The sequence below is a fragment of the Mesoplodon densirostris genome, chromosome 7, assembly GCF_025265405.1.
Source record: "Mesoplodon densirostris isolate mMesDen1 chromosome 7, mMesDen1 primary haplotype, whole genome shotgun sequence".
In the NCBI taxonomy this organism is placed as follows: domain Eukaryota; kingdom Metazoa; phylum Chordata; class Mammalia; order Artiodactyla; family Ziphiidae; genus Mesoplodon; species Mesoplodon densirostris.
This window is the reverse complement of record NC_082667.1, coordinates 28,267,536-28,288,420: the sequence shown is the minus strand read 5'-3', so window position 1 is coordinate 28,288,420 and position 20,885 is coordinate 28,267,536. Positions and strand designations below refer to the sequence as shown.

Here is a 20,885-nt window from a genome sequence, read left to right as displayed (position 1 = left end):
TAAGAAAATGGGAATAGGAACATACATATCAATAATTACCTTAAATGTAAATTGATTAAATGCTCCAACCAAAACACATAGATTGGCTGAATGGATACTAAAACAAGACCTGTATATACGCTGTCTACAAGAGACCCACTTCAGACCTAGAGACACATACAGACTGAAAGTGAGGGGATGGAAAAAGATATTCCATGCAAATGGAAACCAAAACAAAGCTGGAGTAGCAATTCTCATATCAGACAAAATACACTTTAAAATAAAAACTATTAGAAGAGACAAAGAAGGACACTACATAATTATCAAGGGATCAATCCAAGAAGAAGATATAACAATTGTAAATATTTATGCACTCAACATAGGAGCAACTCAATACATAAGGCAAATACTAACAGCCATAAAAGGGGAAATCGACAGTAACACATTCATAGTAGGGGATTTTAACACCCCACTTTCACCAATGGACAGATCATCCAAAATGAAAATAAATAAGAAAACACAAGCTTTAAATGATACATTAAACAAGATGGACTTAATTGATATTTATAGGACATTCCATCCAAAAACAACAGAATACACATTTTTCTCAAGTGCTCATGGAACATTCTCCAAGATAGATCATATCTTGGGTCACAAATCAAGCCTTGGTAAATTTAAGAAAATTGAAATTTTATCAAGTATTTTTTCTGACCACAACGCTATGAGACTAGATATTAATTACAGGAAAAGATCTGTAAAAAATACAAATACATGGAGGCTAAACAATACACTACTTAATAACGAAGTGATCACTGAAGAAATCAAAGAGGAAGTCAAAAAATACCTAGAAACAGGGCCTCCCTGGTGGCGCAAGTGGTTGAGAGTCCGCCTGCCGATGCAGGGGATACGGGTTCGTGCCCCGGTCTGGGAGGATCCCATATGCCGCGGAGCGGCTGGGCCCGTGAGCCATGGCCGCTGAGCCTGCGCGTCCGGAGCCTGCGCGTCCGGAGCCTGTGCTCCGCAACGGGGGAGGCCACAACAGTGAGAGGCCCGCATACCGCAAAAAAAAAAAAAAAAAAAAAAAACCTAGAAACAAATGACAATGGAGACACGATGATCCAAAACCTATGGGATGCAGCAAAAGCAGTTCTAAGAGGGAAGTTTATAGCAATACAATCCTACCTTAAGAAACAGGAAACGTCTCGAATAAACAACCTAACCTTGCACCTAAAGCAATTAGAGAAAGAACAACAAAAAAAACCCAAAGTTAGCAGAAGGAAAGAAATCATAAAGATCAGATCAGAAATAAATGAAAAAGAAATGAAGGAAATGATAGCAAAGATCAATAAAACTAAAAGCTGGTTCTTTGAGAAGATAAACAAAATAGATAAACCATTAGCCAGACTCATCAAGAAAAAAAGGGAGAAGACTCAAATCAATAGAATTAGAAATGAAAAAGGAGAAGTAACAACTGACACTGCAGAAATACAAAAGGTCATGAGAGATTACTACAAGCAACTCTATGCCAATAAAATGGACAACCTGGAAGAAATGGACAAATTCTTAGACCTTTCAATTCATGGGATTCATCCTGTTCACTCTGCCATGGAATCCTTTCATATGCTGTGCTCTCTGCTTGAAAAGGTTACCATCTTCAGTATCCTCCTTGTGTACCCAAATAAATCCTGTTTATCTCTTCTCAGAAGACCTCCTTATGTCACCTACTCCATATTCAATAATTTGACCATTTTACAAAAGCCCTTTCCCACCACTAGACTTAAAGCTCCTTGAGAACAGGACCATGGCTGGTTTTTCACATCCTTATATCCAGGTGCTTGGCAGAAGGTAATAGTCATAAAAATACCACAAATTAATGAATGAGTGAAAGTTAATATATGTCTAATTTAAATTCATTTCATCATGAATTTTATATTGTTATTAAGAGTTTGATATAAGTAGCAAATAAAATTTCTGACAGATGTTATAAATTTATGCTATAACTAAAGTGTGTGTAATTCCAGAAAAAATATTTCAAATAAAACTAATTCTTTTTAGTACTAGAGCACTGACCCTGTGAAATGGAGCAGGACCCTATGGTCCTTCCCCGCCACCCCCATTCAACCATGTCTTCCACCTGCCTTTTGCCTCTGAAAAAAACTTTAGCCAAAAAACAAGTTTAATCAGAGAAGTGAGAAAATGCAGAAACAAAAGAAAACAGTCCAACAAGCCTGAATAATAATAGTTTAGTCATTAAACAGAGCCAAGGACCTTTAGTTCCTTCTCAAGGGCTCTAGATAATATCCTGAGCCATACTCTGTGAGCTATCTTGTAGATATTGAAAACCGCCCCCGTCAGGTGGAAGGAGTTAACTACATGATGACCAGACTGTAGCCATGACATAAGCTGCCACAATTCCGGGAATAGGTCTCAAGGAAATGGGAACAAACTGACCCTGGAACTGAAGATTGTACTTAAAACAACTAAGATGACGCTGGTCAGACAACCACATGACCAATTTCAAGATGACTTTCAGAGCTGACCGTGATGTTTCTGCATGTAGCCCCCTCCCTGCTTCTATAAAATTTCTTGGCTACTGGTTGTCAGTGGAGGGGCGGGGGTGGGGAGTCAGCCTTTGGACAGTAGTCCACCCTCTCCCCCACCCTCAGTTGCCAGCATCCAAAATAAAGCAAACTTTCCTTTCCACCAACCTTGCGTGTTTATTGGTTTTTGAGCGGCAAGCAGCCAGGCACAACTTTCAGTTACACCTGTACTCTGCTTAGGAAATAAATTAAGAAAACCTCTTCACATTGGAAACAATACTCTCAGTTGCCTACCCAATATCCATTCTCTTCCTCATCCTTGCTGTCCTGATTTTGATTCAGAGTTTACGCTTTCTCCTTTTGGCTCAAGGAAGGCTACAATTATCTTGATTGGTGTAACTCAATTATGGTGATCCCATGCCCCTTGTCAGTGAATGATCTGGGGATGGACACAATCTAGTTCTGGCCAATGTGACACTAGAAGGGACTTCTGGGAAAGGCTTCTTTAGTCATAGAGAAGAGATGGTCCTTTTCTACCTCTAGACAAATTTGTACCAGACTGTGCAGCAGCCATCCTGTTAACAACATGTGAAACAGCACAAAATCCAGAAAATTATAGGGAACATAACTGGACTCCTGTCCTACTATGCTTGAAGCTGTTCTACCTCTGGATTTCCTGCTTCTTTTTTGCTTAAATCTGTTTGAAATAGTATTCTCTATTATTTGCAGCTAAAGTCATCGTAACCAATGAGAAACATTGTTTCAGTGAACTCAGTATTATTAGTATGGCAAGTAGATTACAAGAGTATTCACTATATAAACTTAAGAAGCAAACTATTTTTTTAATTTTTTTAAATTTAATTTTACTTATTTTTTTATACAGCAGGTTCTTATTAGTCATCAATTTTCTACACATCAGTGTATACATGTCAATCACAATCTCCCAATACATCACACCACCATCCCCACCCCCATGACTTTCCCCCCTTGGTGTCCATACAATTGTTCTTTACATCTATGTCTCAACTTCTGCCCTGCAAACCGGTTCATCTGTACCATTTTCCTAGGTTCCACATACATGCATTAATATACAATACTTGTTTCTCTCTTTCTGACTCTCTTCACTCTGTATAACAGTCTCTAGATCCATCCACGTCTCAACAAATGACCCAATTTCCTTCCTTTTAATGACTGAGTAATATTCCATTGTATATATGTACCACATCTTCTTATCCATTCATCTGTCAATGGGCATTTAGGTTGCTTCCATGATCTGGCTATTGTAAATAGTGCTGCAGTGAACATTGGGGTGCATGTGTCTTTTTGAATTATGGTTTTCTCTGGGTATATGCCCAGTAGTGGGATTGCTAGGTCATAGGGTAGTTCTATTTTTAGTTTCTTAAGAAACCTCCATACTGTTCTCCATAGTGCCTGTATCAATTTACATTTCCACCAACAGTGCAAGAGGGTTCCCTTTTCTCCACACCCTCTCCAGCATTTGTTGTTTGTAGATTTTGATGATGCCCATTCTAACTGCTGTGAGGTGATACTTCATTGTAGTTTTAATTTGCATTTCTCTAATAATTAGTGATGTTGAGCAGCTTTTCATGTGCTTCTTGGCCATCTGTATGTCTTCTTTGGAGAAATGTCTATTTAGGTCTTTCACCCATTTTTGGATTGGGTTGTTTGTTTTTTGAATATTGAGCAGCATGAGCTGTTTATATATTTTGGAGATTAATCCTTTGTCCGTTGATTCATTTGCAAATATTTTCTACCAATCTGAGGGTTGTCTTTCGTCCTGTTTATGGTTTCCTTTGCTGTGCAAAAGCTTTTAAGTTTCATTAGGTCCCATTTGTTTATTTTTGTTTTTATTTCCATTACTCTAGGAGGTGGATCAAAAAAGATCTTGCTGTGATTTATCTCAAAGAATGTTCTTCCTATGTTTTCCTCTAAGAGTCTTATAGTGTCCAGTCTTCATTTAGGTCTCTAATCCAGTTTGAGTTTATTTTGTGTACGGTGTTAGGGAGTGTTCTAATTTCATTCTTTTACATGTAGCTGTCCACTTTTCCCAGAACCACTTATTGAAGAGACTGTCTTTTCTCCATTGTATATCCTTGCCTACTTTGTCATAGACTAGTTGACCATAGGTGCCTGGGTTTATCTCTGGGCTTTCTATCTTGTTCCATTGATCTATGTTTCTGTTTTTGTGCCAGTACCATATTGTCTTGCTTACTGTAGCATTGTAGTATAGTCTGCAGTCAGGGAGTCTGATTCCCCCAGCTCGGTTTTTTTCCCTCAAGACTGTTTTGGCTACTCGGGGTCTTTTGTGTCTCTATACAAATTTTAAGATGATTTGTTCTAGTTCCGTAAAAAATGCCATTGGTAATTTGATAGGGATTACATTGAATCTGTAGATTCCTTTGGGTAGTATAGTCATCTTCACAATATTGATTCTTCCAATCCAAGAACATGGTATACACCTCCATCTGTTGGTATCATCTTTAATTTATTTCATTAGTATCTTACAGTTTTCTGTATACAGGTCTTTTGTCTCCCTAGGTAGGTTTATTCCTAGGTATTTTATGCTTTTGGTTGCAATGGTAAATGGGAGTGTTTCCTTAATTTCACTTTCAGATTTTTCATCATTCGTATATAGGAATGCAAGATATTTCTGTGCATTAATTTTGTATCCTGCAACTTTACCAAATTCATTGATTAGCTCTAGTAGTTTCCTGGTGGCATCTTTAGGATTCTCTATGTATAGTATCATATCATCTGCAAACAGTGACAGTTTTACTTCTTCTTTTCCAATTTGTATTCCTTGTATTTATTTTTCTTCTCTGATTGCTGTGGCTAGGACTTCCAAAACTATGTTGAATAATAGTGGTGAGTTGACATCCTTGTCTTGTTCCTGATCTCAGAGGAAATGCTTTCAGTTTTTCACCATTGAGAACGATGTTTGCTGTGGGTTTGTCATATATGGCCTTTATTATGTTGAGGTAGGTTCCCTCTATGCCCACTTTCTGGAGAGTTTTTATCCTAAATGGGTGTTGAATTTTGTCAAAAGCTTTTTCTGCATCTATTGACATGATCATATGGGTTTTCTTCTTCAATTTGTTAATTTCACATTGTTTGATTTGTGTATATTGAAGGAACCTTGCATCCCTGGGATAAATCCCACTTGATCATGATGTATGATCCTTTTAATGTGTTGTTGGATTCTGTTTACTAGTATTCTGTTGAGGATTTTTGCATCTATATTCATCAGTGATATTGGTCTGTCATTTTCTTTTTTTGCAGTATCTTTATCTGGTTTTGGTATCAGGATGATGGTGGTCTTATAGAATGAGTTTGGGAGTGTTCTTTCCTCTGCAATTTTTTGGAAGAGTTTCAGAAGGATGAGTGTTAGCTCTTCTCTAAATCTTTGATAGAATTCACCTGTGAAGCCATCTGGTCCTGGACTTTTGTTTGTTGGAAGATTTTTAATCACCATTACAAATTCATTACTTGTGATTGGTCTTCTCATATTTTCTATTTGTTCCTGCTTCAGTCTTGGAAGGTAATACCTTTCTAAGAATTTGTCCATTTCTTCCAGGTTGCCCATTTTATTGGCATAGCATTGCTTGTAGTAGTCTCCTAGGATGCTTTCTATTTCTGCGGTGTCTGTTGTAACTTCTCCTTTTTCATTTCTAATTTTATTTATTTGAGTCCTCTCCCTCTTTTTCTTGATGAGTCTGGCTAAAAGTTTATCAGTTTTGTTTATCTTCTCAAAGAACCAGATTTTAGTTTGGTTGATCTTTGCTATTGTTTTCTTTGTTTTTTCTATTTCATTTATTTCTGCTCTGATCTTTATGATTTCTTTCCTTCTGCTAACTTTGGGTTTTGTTGGTTCTTCTTTCTCTAGTTCCTTTAGATGTAAGGTTAGATTGTTTATTTGAGATTTTTCTTGTTTCTTAAGGTAGGCTTGTATAGCTATAAACTTCCCTCTTAGAACTCCTTTTGCTGCATCCCATAGGTTTTGGATCACCGTGTTTTCATAGTCATTTGTTTCTAGGTATTTTTTGATTTTCTCTTTGATTTCTTCAGTGATCTCTTGTTTATTTAGTAACGTATTGTTTAGCCTCCATGTGTTTGTGTTTTTTACATTTTTATCCATGTAATTCATTTCTAATCTCATAGTGTTGTGGTCAGAAAAGATGCTTGATATGATTTCAATTTTCTTAAATTTACTGAAGCTTGATTTGTAACCCAAGATGTGATCTATCCTGGAGTATGTTCCATGCGCACTTGAGAAGAAAGTGTAATCTGCTGTTTTTGGATGGAATGTCCTATAAATATCAATTAAATCTATCTGGTCTATTGTGTCACTTAAAGCTTCTGTTTCCTTATTTATTTTCATTTTGGATAATCTGTCCGTTGGTGTAAGTGAGGTATTAAAGTCCCCACTATTATTGTGTTACTGTCAATTTCTTCTTTTATAGCTGTTAGCAGTTGTCTTATGTATTGGGGTGCTCCTATTTTGGGTGCATATATATTTATAATTGTTATATCTTCTTTTTGGATTGATCCCTTGATCATTATGTAGTGTCCTTCCTTGTCTCTTGTAACATTATTTATTTTAAAGTCTATTTTATCTGATATGAGTATTGCTACTTCAACATTCTTTTGATTTCCATTTGCATGCAATATCTTTTTCCATCCCCTCACTTTCAGTCTGTGTGTGTCCCTAGTTCTGAAGTGGGTCTCTTGTAGACCGCATATATATGGGTCTTGTTTTTGTATCCATTCAGCAAGCCTGTGTCTTTTGGTTGGAGCATTTAATCCATTCACGTTTAAGGTAATTATCGATATGTATGTTCCTATGAACATTTTCTTAATTGTTTTGGGTTTGTTTTTGTAGGTCCTTTTCTTCTCTTGTGTTTCCCACTTACAGAAATTCCTTTAGCGTTTGTTGAAGAGCTGGTTTGGTGGTGCTGAATTCTCTTAGCTTTTGCTTCTGTAAAGCTTTTGATTTCTCCATCAAATCTGTTTGAGATCCTTGTGGGGTAGAGTAATCTTGGTTGTAGGTTCTTCCCTTTCATCACTTTAAGTATATCATGGCACTCCCTTCTGGCTTATAGAGTTTCTGCTGAGAAATCAGCTGTTAACCTTATAGGAGTTCCCTTGTATATTATTCATCATTTTTCCCTTGCTACTTTCAATAATTTTTCTTTGTCTTTAACTTTTCCCAATTTGATTACTATGTGTCTTGGTGTGGTTCTCCTTGGGTTTATCCTGTATGGCACTCTCTGCACTCCCTGGACTTGGGTGGCTATTTCCTTTCCCATGTTAGGGAAGTATTCCACTATAATCCCTTCAAATATTTTCTCTGGTCCTTTCTCTTTCTCTTCTCCTTCTGGGACCCCTATAATGTGAATGTTGTTGCATTTAATGTTGTCCCAGAGGTCTGTTAGGCTGTCTTCATTTCTTTTCATTCTTTTTTCTTTATTCTGTTCTGCAGCAGTGAATTCCAACATTCTGTGTTCCAGGTCACTTATCTGTTCTTCTGCCTCAGTTATTCTGCTATTGTTTCCTTCTAGTGTAGTTTTCATTTCTGTTATTGTATTGTTCATCTCTGTTTCTTTGTTCTTTAATTCTTCTAGGTCTTTGTTAAACATTTCCTGCATCTTCTTGATCTTTGCCTCCATTCTTTTTCCAACGTCCTGGATCATCTTCACTATTATTACTCTGGATTCTTTTTCTGGAAGGTTGCCTATCTCCACTTCATTTAGTTGTTTTTCTGGGGTTTTATGTTGCTCCTTCATCTGGTACATAGCCCTCTGCCTTTTCATCTTGTCTATCTTTCTGTGAATGTGGTTTTTGTTCCACAGCCTGCAGGATTGTAGTTCTTCTTGCTTCTGCTGTCTGCCCTCTAGAAGCAAACTATTTAAATAAGAACCCAAAGAAGAATTTTAGAAGCAATTTAGCATACCGAATACTGTGAAAATGAATGCATAATTATGAAATTAATTCACTGGATTACTAAAAATATTTCACTTTTGGAAATTAATTGTACTTGTTCAGTAGAAGAGAACTACAATTTATCATAAATATTTTGAGAAAGGGAATCTGTTTTTATACTTTTTTTTTTTACTAATTGAAAGTCTGTCAAATACATTACAAATTTTCAATGTATTAAGACATAAAATATACTTGGTATGACTATCTGTTAAGATTAACACTTCACAATGACTTATAATAAAGATCATGACTATTATTTTAATCTGAAGATGCCAGGAGATTGGGTTATATTTGCCTATTACTTACTTTTTGTTTTCATTAAGTAGCTTAAAATAGCTGGATTCTCATCAGCCAACTGTGAGATTTCCAGTTACTCCAGATTTTCGTCAACTCTTAGTATTGCCAGTCTGTTTAATCTTAGCCTTTCTAATATGCGTGTAATGGTAACTCGTGGATTTAATTTGCATTTCTTTGATGATATGTAATGTGAGCCTCTTTTCATGCACTATGGTTTATTTCTTGGTCTTTATTAGTAGTGTTCAAATCTTTTGACCTTTTTTATTGAGCGGTTTGTCCTCATACTATTGAGTTGTCAGAGATCTTTATATGTTCTGAATGCAAATTGTTTGTCAGATGTGTGTTTTCTGAACATTTTCTCCCAGTCTGTGGCTAGATTTTTCATTTTATTAATGCTGTCTTTTGAAGGGCAAAAGATTAAAAATTTTGGATAAAGTGGATTTAACATTTTTTGTTTCCTTTTGTTTTAGTTCATACTTTTTAGCCCTATCTAAGAAACCTTTGCCTACCTCAGGTTGTAAAAAATGTCTCCTCTTAGAATTATTACAGTTTTACTTTTCTAGTGAATAGATCTATGGGTAATTTTAAATTAAGTTTTGTGATGAGGTAGGGATTGGGGTAATTTCTTATCATGCAGATACCTAATTTCAAAAATATTTATCAAAAAAGACTTTTTTCCTCTTTGAATTATCAAGATTAATATGTCACTATATGTGTGAGTCTATTTCTGAACTTTCTACTTGCTTTCATTCCACTTTATATGTATCCTTATGGCAATACCATTCTGTCTTGATTATTTTACTTTATAATAAATGTTGAAATCAGATAGTGCAAGACTTCCAAATTTGGCATTCTAATTCTTTTGCATTTCCTGAGCTTTCATTGAGCTTCTTGGATCCATGATTACCTTTTCTGGTCTCTTCATGAATCCCCTATATGTTCAATAAAATTCCTCCCCTCCAACTGGTCAAAACACAAATGTCTCCCTGGCCTGTGCATACTCCCATAGTTTTTTCCTTTTTACATCCCCATTAGTTGCTCTTTCTCTGGTACTTGTCTGTGCCAGGCCGTGTGGAGTTCACCGTGCGTATCAGCAACTTAGTATTTAGCCAAAGGTACAGGGGGAACCCTAGGCAAAATTTGGGAATTATTCTCTAAATATCTCCCTCATTTGTGGCATTTCATGATAAGTTCCAGCCATTTCAGCCTCCCAAAACTTTGATGTCTTCCTCTTCAGCTTGTGGAGATCACTGTGCTTTTCTTGGATTCTCTCTCCCTACACCACAGTCCAAAAATTGCCTCCAAGTATAAAGATGAGGTAAATGGTTAAGACTCACTTCAACATTTCCTCTTCTGTCAGGCATGACAGTCTGGTGCTTCCCATTGCCTACAGTTTAAAAATAGCTTTCTCATATATTTTGTGCAGTTTTCAGTTGTTTAAAATGGGATAGCTAGTATGATACTAGCTTTTCTATTATAACCGTAAACAGAATCCTCATATTTTTTAATGGTTATGTTAATTCCTTTTTAGGTGAGGACAAATAGGAATTAAAATGTGAGGAAAAGTATATTTGTGGCAGTTTCACATACAAAAAAATATTGTTCTTCAAGTCAGAAAATGGGTTCTAGTCCTAGCTATTCCAGTTGCTCCATTTTGGATATGGCAGTTAACTTCTCTAAGTCACAGTTTTCTGAGTTGCTTGATTAGACTACTTCATAAAATTCTGTGACTATAATGTCCAGAAATTAAAGTTCAACAAAGATACTTTAATGGTATGTATGAAAACTAATTTAATAAACCTTTCAGTTTAACCATTATTGTTATAGGTTCTTAGCAATTAACATGTATTAAAGTATAAAATGTAAAGATAAAAAACCATAAGGCAATTTTAATAAATGAACATTAATAAATTTTACCTTTTCGGATTTAATATCATGCTTATGTCTTAATGATTAGGGGAGTTAAAGCATAATGTTAAGAACTGTCCTTAACTACAATCTGTAAAGTAAATAAATATTTAGACTGAAAATTCTCACTTGTTTTTATTTCAGCCGAGGAAATCTACATCCTTTTCCTCTTATGATTTTGTTCAAAAAAAATTTCTGACCACCAAGTAATTACTTATAATATTCTGAAATAATCCAATTGCATTACCCTAAACTCTACACTAAATAAATAGAAGACAATTGGCTATCCATAACCTCTTGAAAATAAACTACATTATCAAATTTTATATTTTTTAAAAATCTGCTTTCATATTTTTTAATCTGATATTAAACCCTGGTATGAACATTAGACTAATTTTTAAAACAATAATAGTATCAATAGGCTTTTGCTCATATATCATAAAAAGCTCTTTCAAGAACTTCCAACATAAATAATTATGCATGACCTCTCCTGTCAGAATCCATGTTGAGCATCCATTATCAAATTTTGTTACTCCAGGTGCTACCTTTTGAATCTCTTAAAATGTTCTCTAAATTTTCACTCACACTACTGGGAAAACCTCTGTTGTTATAGTTACTGATTTGTGTGTGAACATTCCACAGTCATGCTATTCATGCTGCATTTTTTTTCATCTGAATTGGGCCTTTTTTTTTCTTTTTTCTTTTAATTGAAGTATAGTTGATTTATAATACTGTGTTAGTTTCACAACACACATAGCCACATATAGCAAAATGATTCAGTTATACATATTTTTTCAGATTATTTTCCATTATAGGTCATTACAAGATATTAAATATAGTTCCCTGTGCTATACAGTAAATCCTTGTTGCTTATCTATTTTATGTATAGTAATTTGTATCTGTTAATCCCCTACTCCTAACTTATCCCTCCCAACCTCCCTTTCCACTTTAGTAACCATAGTTTGTTTTCTATGTCTGTGAATCTGTTTCTCTTTTGTATACAGATTCATTTGTATTATTTTTTAGATCCCACATATAAGTGATATCATACAACATTTGTCTTTCTCTGTCTGACTTACTTCACTTAGTATAATATTCTCAAGGTCCATCCATGCTGTTGCAAATGGCAATATTTCATTCTTTTTATGGCTGAGTACTATTCCATTGTATAAATATACCACATCTTCTTAAACCAGTTATCTGTTGATGGGCACTTGGGTTGTTTCCATGTCTTGGCTATTGTAAATAGTGCTGATATGAACACTGGGGTGCATGTATCTTTTCAAATTAAGAGTTTTCGTCTTTTCTGGATATATGCCCAGGAGTGGGATTGCTGGATCATACAGTAGCTCTATTTTTAGTTTTTAAAGGAATCTCCATACTGTTTTCCATAGTGGTTGCACCAGTTTACATTTGAGTTGGGCCTTTCTTGAACTTGAATATTTTCTTAAAGTTTTTTGCTGTTACTGTTTAGGCTTATTGAGCTGTTTCTCAAATTAACAAATGGTGAATATCATAGATGTCTAAATCTTCCTCTGGTTTAAAGGCATCTGATAAAGTCTATTATTTATTTATATCTTGACAGTCATATGTGAGTAACTCAATACATTTTTTGTGGTTTTTCAGTAATAACAGGGAAAAGTCATTGCAGTGAAATATGTTCACATACAAATATTAAGGGAATATTTATTTTTTTCTAAGTCAGAGTTACTACACATGCACTACTCCCGTCTTGCTAACCTGTAGTCATATTCCTCTTCCTGACTTCTGAACTCCTTGCACTAGTTCTCGTCTAACAACCAGTGTTATAATTTCCCATAAACTGTTTTCTCTGTCACACAACTTATTATCTTTCTCTTACACTACATGAGAAGTATAGAATAAACAAGGAGTCTATGAAAATTTCCGTTAATTAGTAAGTTTGAGATTTTAGAACACCAGAACAAGAGTTCTCAAACTTTAGTGGGATTAGGAAACATCTGGAGACATTTGCTGAAATTCAGATTCTCAGGCCCTATGTTCAAGAGAGTCTTAATTCAGTAGGCTTGGAGTAGGGCCTAGAAGTCTGAATTTTTAACACATAGCCCAGATGATTCGGATGCAGGTTTTCTCAGAAAGTCACTAGTATGTGTGCACAATAGAGTAAATGAAGATAGGGGAGCACAAGGAGAAAGGCATCCAAGAGATCAGATAGGGAAAGATAATCTTAAAGTTGATGGTGAAGGGATATACCAGGATAGTCACAGGGAACAATCAGTTCAAACTGGACTGAGAGTTTTTTCATTCTTTCATTTATTTCAATATCTCTTTCATTGTTTTCTTTACCATTGTAATCTCATGCCATTAGTAATAGTACACAGAAAACCAAGCAAAAAGCAAATAAATAAGATACAATTATTAACTGCTGAGAAAAAAATAAAGATGTCTCATAAAGGAGATGTTGTCCTGGATAATACAATAATCCACACAGCTTAATACCACTTCTCTGACAATGATTCTAAGAGATAACTGAGGGAAAAGAAACTTATCTACCACTAACACCAACCTTAAAAAGTTATGTATCTGGAGCAGTTTTCATCTTCCATTTACTTTGCATCTTGTGCCCACAAATTTTTCCTAATATCTTTTTCAACACATGGATAATATTTAGCCTATACCCCATAGTAGCAGGTGCTGTGTTACTGCTGTTACTAAAACCATACCAAGTAATTCTAAAACCATCTGATTCCAGTTTCAAAGGGATGGGCCATAGTTCTGGTATTCTAGAGTTTAGAGAAGAATTATATCACTTTGACTCTCATTTCAAACTTCTTAATAACTTAACCTCCTAAAATAAATAAACGGATATGCTTTTGATTTTGTACCTATTATTGAAATACAGTTATTTCCCCTTGGCTCCATTCTGAGCTCAGAGAGGACTTTTACACTTTAACTACCTTATTTTATCACCTGTCTTCTATAATTCCCTTCTTATTTCACTTCAGTGACCTTCATAATGTTAGAGTCCTTTACTTTGTACTTCAGTTTTATATTACTTAGCAATAATCTAAAAATAGCTATTAGTCCCCAGCAGTCCTAATAATCTATCATAAAAGAGAAAATAACGTGTTTTTCCAATGACTATGCCATCTTTTTAGTCCTACTACTGATTTGGTATTTAATCAATAAATAGGGCATTATCCTGTGATTATCAACAAAGCTTTCAAAATTTAAATTTTATTTACAAAATAATTAGCTAGCCTTATTTTTATTCCCTCCAAAAAAGTTCTATTGACATCCAAGACCAGTATTCCATTGCCCCCTCTCCTTTACCTCATTCTTAAAAGCACTACTGAGACAAATATTTACAAATACATTTATTACTGAATCTTGTCCGGAGTTTCATAAAAATTGTGAAAGTTCTTTAAATTCTACAAATTATAAGGAGAAAAAATAAGCGAAAGAATTCCTTGATCCTCCAGTTTTAAATGAATTGCTCTTTCGCGTCAAAAAGCAAAATAGCAGTGACATTTTTATTTACACTCAACCTTTCTTCTAAGAACATGTAATCTGTAAGAGTGACTATTACCCCAATTTTACCACTGAGGCATAGAATTACGGAGATTGAACTGAAGTGAACTCAAGAGGTTATCTAATCTAGCTTCCATCTCCAAGAATGACTGCATTTTAACAATCCAAGAGCTATGCCCACCTTCTCTACTTTTCAAAATCCCCAGAGAAGATGTTACAACTTGCCTTAGCAATTTGCTCTGGTGTGTAATATCCCTTGTTTTACTCATAATCCAAATCTGCAGATAAGAAGGAAATAAAACCCAGCTTCCCAGCTCCTCAGTAAATGCTCTTACCCAGATGTAGTTATAAAACAACTATAAAAATCAGTAGATGAAGAAATAGATTATTTTGAAAATAAAATTTCCAATATCTAGTCAACTATTCACCTATTTCAAACAAAATTCATTTTGAAAATAGTCTGGTATAACAAAATAATTTATACCTATCTTCATTTCATAATAAATGTTTCCCATTAATAAGAAAAATAATTTCTAACTATTAGATGTATATTTATGAATCCTAAAGATAAGAATACCAAGATAAGAATTTAATGGGGGCTTCCCTGGTGGCGCAGTTGTTGGGAGTCCGCCTGCCGATGCAGGGGACGCGGGTTCATGCCCCGGTCTGGGAGGATCCCGCATGCCGCGGAGCGGCTGGGCCCGTGGGCCATGGCCGCTGAGCCTGTGTGTCCGGAGCCTGTGCTCCGCAACGGGGGAGGCCACAGCAGTGAGAGGCACGCGTACCACAAAAAAAAAAAAAAAAAAAAAAAGAATTTAATGGGAACTTTCTGGGTGCCAGGCATTGTATTCCACACGTAATATCACATTGAATAGTTACATCAGTTCTATCAGGTAGGCATTTTTTTTTTCTTTCTTTTTGCGGTATGCGGGCCTCTCACTGTTGTGGCCTCTCCCGTTGCGGAGCACAGGCTCCGGATGCGCAGGCCCAGCGGCCATGGCTCACGGGCCCAGCCGCTCCGCGGCATATGGGATCCTCCCAGACCGGGGCACGAACCCGCATCCCCTGCATCGGCAGGCGGACTCTCAACCACTGTGCCACCAGGGAGGCCCTGGTAGGCATATTATTATCACCAGTTTTCAGATAAAGAAATTGAGACTCAGACAATGTAAGTTATCCAAGGTCTTATAGCTAGTGAATGACAAAGCTAGGATTAAAACCTAGAGAGTTTGGTTATGTTTCACTGTCTCTCTAATACATGTTTAATAAATTTTAGTTGCTTTTATTATTATTAACAAGCTACTTTAAGATACAGTGAAAAATCTTTATCTGAAAAAAAAAAGGCTTCCTCCCCCCCCCCCCAAATTCCCATTAGTTCCTCTATATTTTTAAATATCAAAGACCTGGGAAGTACAAGCACCTTCTAAAAAACATGAATTTATATGACAAGTAATACTTTAAAATTTGTTTTTTTAAAGTTTGCTGGATTGTTACATGATTTTTCTTAGGCCCATCCAGATTTACTTTTTTAAATGCATATGGATATTTTTAAACTGAATTCTAGTTATTTCAGATTTAATTTATTGTTTCAAAGAACAGGGGTGCTTCTAGGTTTTATTACTGGTATTGTAAATGAAAAGGAGCCGTTTTGAGATTTGAAGATAGTTAAGTTGGCTTCAATATAAATATCTTGTAAAATATTATAACCAACTAGAATGTTTCCTTAAGTGTAAACATAACTTTTAACTAGGGAAATGGCCAACTATGTTAGCCAAATTATTTCCTGAAATACTGTTGCTTTGTTAAAGTAAGTTACGTTGTTAGTGTAAGCATATATATAAACAGCTGAAGTTTTGCATTCTATATAATGCCTTCTTAATATTTCAGTTTATTAGTTGACACGATATATAAAAGGAAAAAACACATTTCAAGAGTCACAAAAACTTTGAAATTTAATTTATACTTCAATATTTAATACAAAATTACCTTTTTCATTGTTTCCTTTCCCACTGTAATCTCATGCCCATCCTGCCCCGTGCCATTCTTAAAGAAAAGAATTCAGACTGAGGTCTTCTCAGTAAGTTTCTTCATTCTAATGGAAAGAACAGGCTTGTTTTCCATATTTTGACATCAGTAGGAAGCATCAGCCCATTCATTGTCCAAGTTACTTTCTTCATTAACAACAGATGGTCTAGAAGAGAATTTTTTTTAAGTCAGGTCAATATTTGGCTTCAAAATTAAAAATGGACACATCATGCTTCCCCTCCCCTTATTACCTATATCATATACACTGGCCAGTCTCCATTTAGATGCTGGTTTTCTGAAATGCTACCACCAGCTTCCCACTAACCGTGACATAAGCTGTAGCAAGCTGTCTGCTCTGATAGCCTGCATAAATCATCATTTCTGAAGGGAACAGATGTTCAGGGTATGAAAGAGTAATACCACAATTTAGTCCTAATTAAAATTCACCTTAGCATGCCTCTATCACTGATCAGATGCACTGGGCTGAAAGGGTCCACTGAAAGGGTCCAAGGTCCTTTGCTTAGTATAAAACAACATGGGTCCTGAAATTTTGTGTTCTTTGGTGTTGGGAAAACACTTTTTTTTAAATCTTTAATATGATTATTATCCAAGTTGCTTTAAAGATGGATGATCTCCAAATAGTAACCTTCTACATAATTCTTCTCCTGTGACTAGAATGAAGGTGGCTTCTAGGACATCTTTGGTAACAGGTTGAAACTACTTCACTGAAAATGAAAACCAGCTTTTCATTAATAATTTACTTTGACCCATACATTTTCAAAGATGTGTGCATGAATATAAGTTTCAAAACTCCTACTAACATTAATGGGAGTGCAAATAAATTACTATGTATGATTTTGAAAATGTAAGGGTAAGAACAGAAGTGTAGTATATTGCATACTAAGTTGCTGTCACCATTTCTCCCTTTTCAAGAGGCTTCATTTCATAAATAAATAACTTGCACCTTGGTTATTCATTTTATTTGTGCATTCAATTTATTTTAGATTATATTTTCTTTTTACATAAATTACAAAAATACAATTCCTCTGTCATCTGCTCTTCATTTGTCCTAATAAGAGAAATAAAATTGTATTTGCATAGAACTTAAAATGGCTGCATTTATTTGTTTGCCCAAATTTCCAAACAACCCTTCACTATTAGTATTTACCTTGAAAGAAGCATGGCCTCTTTAACCTAGAAATGGTACTTTATATAAATCTGCTAGTATTGATATGAAACATGAACCGGTGGTTGTATACAAACTTCAAGTCCCAGAATGGCTACGTTACATGTTCAAAAAAAACAAAAACACCTTCTCTCCCTCTCTCTCTCCCCCACACACACATACACACACATACACACCCACACATACATACACATACACACACATATACAGTGGGCAGGAATATGAGCAAAACTTGGAGAATAAATTAAAACTAGAAGATTATAAATATGATTAAGACTTCAAGAAGAGAAAAACTTTTTACAGAAATTAGTTACATATTTTGTCACTTTGTAATCTTAAATTGATAGGAATTAGAATTAGAAAAATAAGCTAGAAGTTAATGAGATCATATATACCTGAAAGAACTGAGAACAGTGGTCAAATAAATACTTATACACGTACGTTCATAGCAGCACTATTCACAATAGCCAAAGATGGAAACTCAATCTCTACCAATGGGTAAATGGAAAAATAAAGTGTGGTATATACCTATGATGGAATATTATTCAGCAATAAAAGGAACGAAGTACTGATACATACTACAATGTGGCTGATCCTCAAAACATTATGCTAAGTCAAAGAAGCCAGACATAGGAGATATACCATATAATTCCATTTATATGAACTATCCAGAATAGGTAAATCCATACAAACAGAATGCAAATTGATGGTTGCCAGGGGCTGGGAGGGTGGGGAATGGGGAGAAATAAATGGATAAGGGGTTTTATTTTGGAATGATGGAAATGTTTTGGAACTACATAGGAATGGTGGTTGCACAACACTGCAAATGTACTAAATGCCACTGATTGTTCACTTTAAATGATTCATTTTATGTTATGTGAATTTCACCAAAATAAATAAATAAAGAAGGAGGGGGAGGAAGAAGGAGACTACTGATGGCCAGTATCTCTGAAAATAAAAAAAAATCTCTCACTGGGAAAAAAATAAATTCTTGTAGTTTGATAGGAGTGTACCCACAATCTGGACACATCACCCCCAGATGCTTTGCATTGTGGAAAGGGTATAATCCTTTAAACTAGGTTTGAACCTCAGCTCTGTAACTTAGTGGCCCTAGATGAGTCATACTTCCCTGCATCTTTGATTTCTCATCTACAAAGTATGTAGTGGGCACCGAGTGGTGCCAGCTGATGAGGATTAAATATCTTACATGTAAAAGTACCTAACACATTGAGGTCACTCCATAAATGTTGGCTTCTTTCCCCACATCCCTGAAGTCCCATGCTTATGGAGCTCTAGAGTATATTAACTGTTACATCAGAGTCCAACCAGGAAAACAGAATCCATTCAGAGTATCTGAGCAGAGGGACTGACTGCAGGGAATTGGTTATGTAAGTAATGGAAAAGACCCAGAAGCAACAAAAGGACAGTGACACAACCCAGAGATTAGCAACAGCAAAAAACCACTCCCACCAAGACCAGAGGGAGAAGGTGTGACAGGTACTCAGATTTAGAAAATCTTACCAATAAAGCATTTTCCCCTTTGATTTTTCTGACCAGGCCAGAATTAGGTTGAGGTGAGTGAAGGGCCAAGAATGCAAAATTTAAGGAAGCATGCTCGGGGTGGGACAAGTGCACAGCCCTCAAAGTGTGTGCCTCCTTAAATCTTGTCCTGTAGGTGCTGCACTAGTCTCTCCCTAGTCCCAGCCCTGGCTTTGACTATCTCTTCTATATGCAGAATTGCTGAAATTCCACTAAAAATAATGTTATTAGCCAGACACTGTTTTATCTGATTTACAGGTTTTAACTCACTATAATACCACTGTAATACCATTATCGTCATTTACAGGTGAGAAAATTGAGGCACAGAGAAGTTAAATAGCTTGCCCAAGATCTCACAGCTTGTAGGTCATTGTGCTGGTATATGAAGTCAGTTCTAGAAACTGTGCTCCAAATCACTACACTCTTCTGTCTCCATCATACATTTTCTGCCATTTTTTCAAGTTCAATACCTCTGAAACAAAATTTCACATTTTTTTTGCACAACTTGATGCACCCTTCACACTTCTTATTTCTGTCAATGTTTCCACTTTTTTCAAGGTTTTCCACTATCTCAGGGAGATTTTGAACCCGTCTCCTATTCATTTCTCTGCAACCAATTGCTTATTCATTCAATGATATTTATTGGGTGTCCACTCCTCAAGGCACCAGGGTGACAGCTGTGAATAGGACAGAATAGCTTGTACAGATCACAGCCTCTTGGGGAGAGACAAACAGTGGAAGGCCTCTCTGAAGAGGGGACATCTGAGCCGAGAGGCCTGAATGATGAGAAGTTAGTGATGAAAACCTGAGGGAAGGAGCATTCCGGCAGAGAGAAAATCAAGCAGAGTCTCCGAGGTGAGAATGAGCTTGGCGGGTTTGAGAAAGAAAAATAAAGTAAGTTTGGACAGGGAGAGAATATGTATTGATAAAGCCAAAAGGTAGAAAGGGGCCAGATTGTGTAGGCCAGGATGAGGGGTTTGGGGTTTAGTTTGGATGTGATGGGAAGCCATTGGAAGGCTCTCAGCAGAGCACCTTATGAAGATCAGACTGTCACGGAGTGTAGGGAACACTGGTGGTGTCCCCTGGATTCTTTTCACCAGGCTAGTGTGCCCAAACTCCAGCTGCTGTGACTCCAGGCCATTAACGCCTCACAGATAACCCTTCTCCAGAGACCCGCCCGTCGGCTGAAAGGAACCAGCCACCTAGCCAGGAAATGCCTGTGAGGTGATGAGCTCTTCCTTCCTACTCAGGGGGACAGTCCACAGCCAATGACTGGGGGGGACACAGCAGCCAGTCCCCTTGCCTCAGGGAGGGGCAGCTCAGCGGCATGTTTCCCACTCCAGACTGGGGCTAGACTTCAGCTGAACACAGGGCTTGGCCAAGCTTCTGCCTCTGCCCTGTGCTGCCTCCCTCACTCCTTCACAGGTTTCACCTGACAGTGTTCCCTAAGGCCCTTGCACAAAAATCACCATCTCAGGCTCCGCGTCTAGGGAACCTGACCTCAGACAGAGTCAAAAAGGGAGACCTAACTCTCACCTCTGCCGTCTTCACAATAACTCTTCAAAGCATCCTTCCTTTCCATTCCCAGCCAGGCCCACTTGCCCATTTCCCTCTCAGCCTCATCTGAGAGATCATCTGCAAGAGCATCCTAATTGTACTTGATCCTCCTCCATTACATCTGACATTCTATACTCCAATTACAGCTGAATTTCCCTACAACATCAATTTTGTCAGTGCCCGATGAAAAAGTTCTGGGAGTTAGCTTTTGAAGTTTTCCACGAGTCAGTCAGCCAGCCAGTCTGTCTGTATGTCTGTCTGTCGGTCAGTCAAGCAGTCCACAAATACTTATTGAGCCCATCTTATCTGCCAGACCCTGTGCCAGGAATATGAAACAGACACAG

General features: G+C 36.5%; 1 protein-coding gene across 1 annotated transcript in view; it reads right to left on the bottom strand.

The window, feature by feature from the left end:
* The window catches only part of DCDC1 (doublecortin domain containing 1), a 472,935-nt gene that overhangs the window by 383,779 nt on the left and 68,271 nt on the right, over positions 1-20,885 (bottom strand). The window contains 2 exon segments of the mRNA XM_060105173.1: positions 16,221-16,357; positions 16,360-16,425. Of these exon segments, the coding sequence (XP_059961156.1) occupies positions 16,221-16,357; positions 16,360-16,425 (203 nt within the window).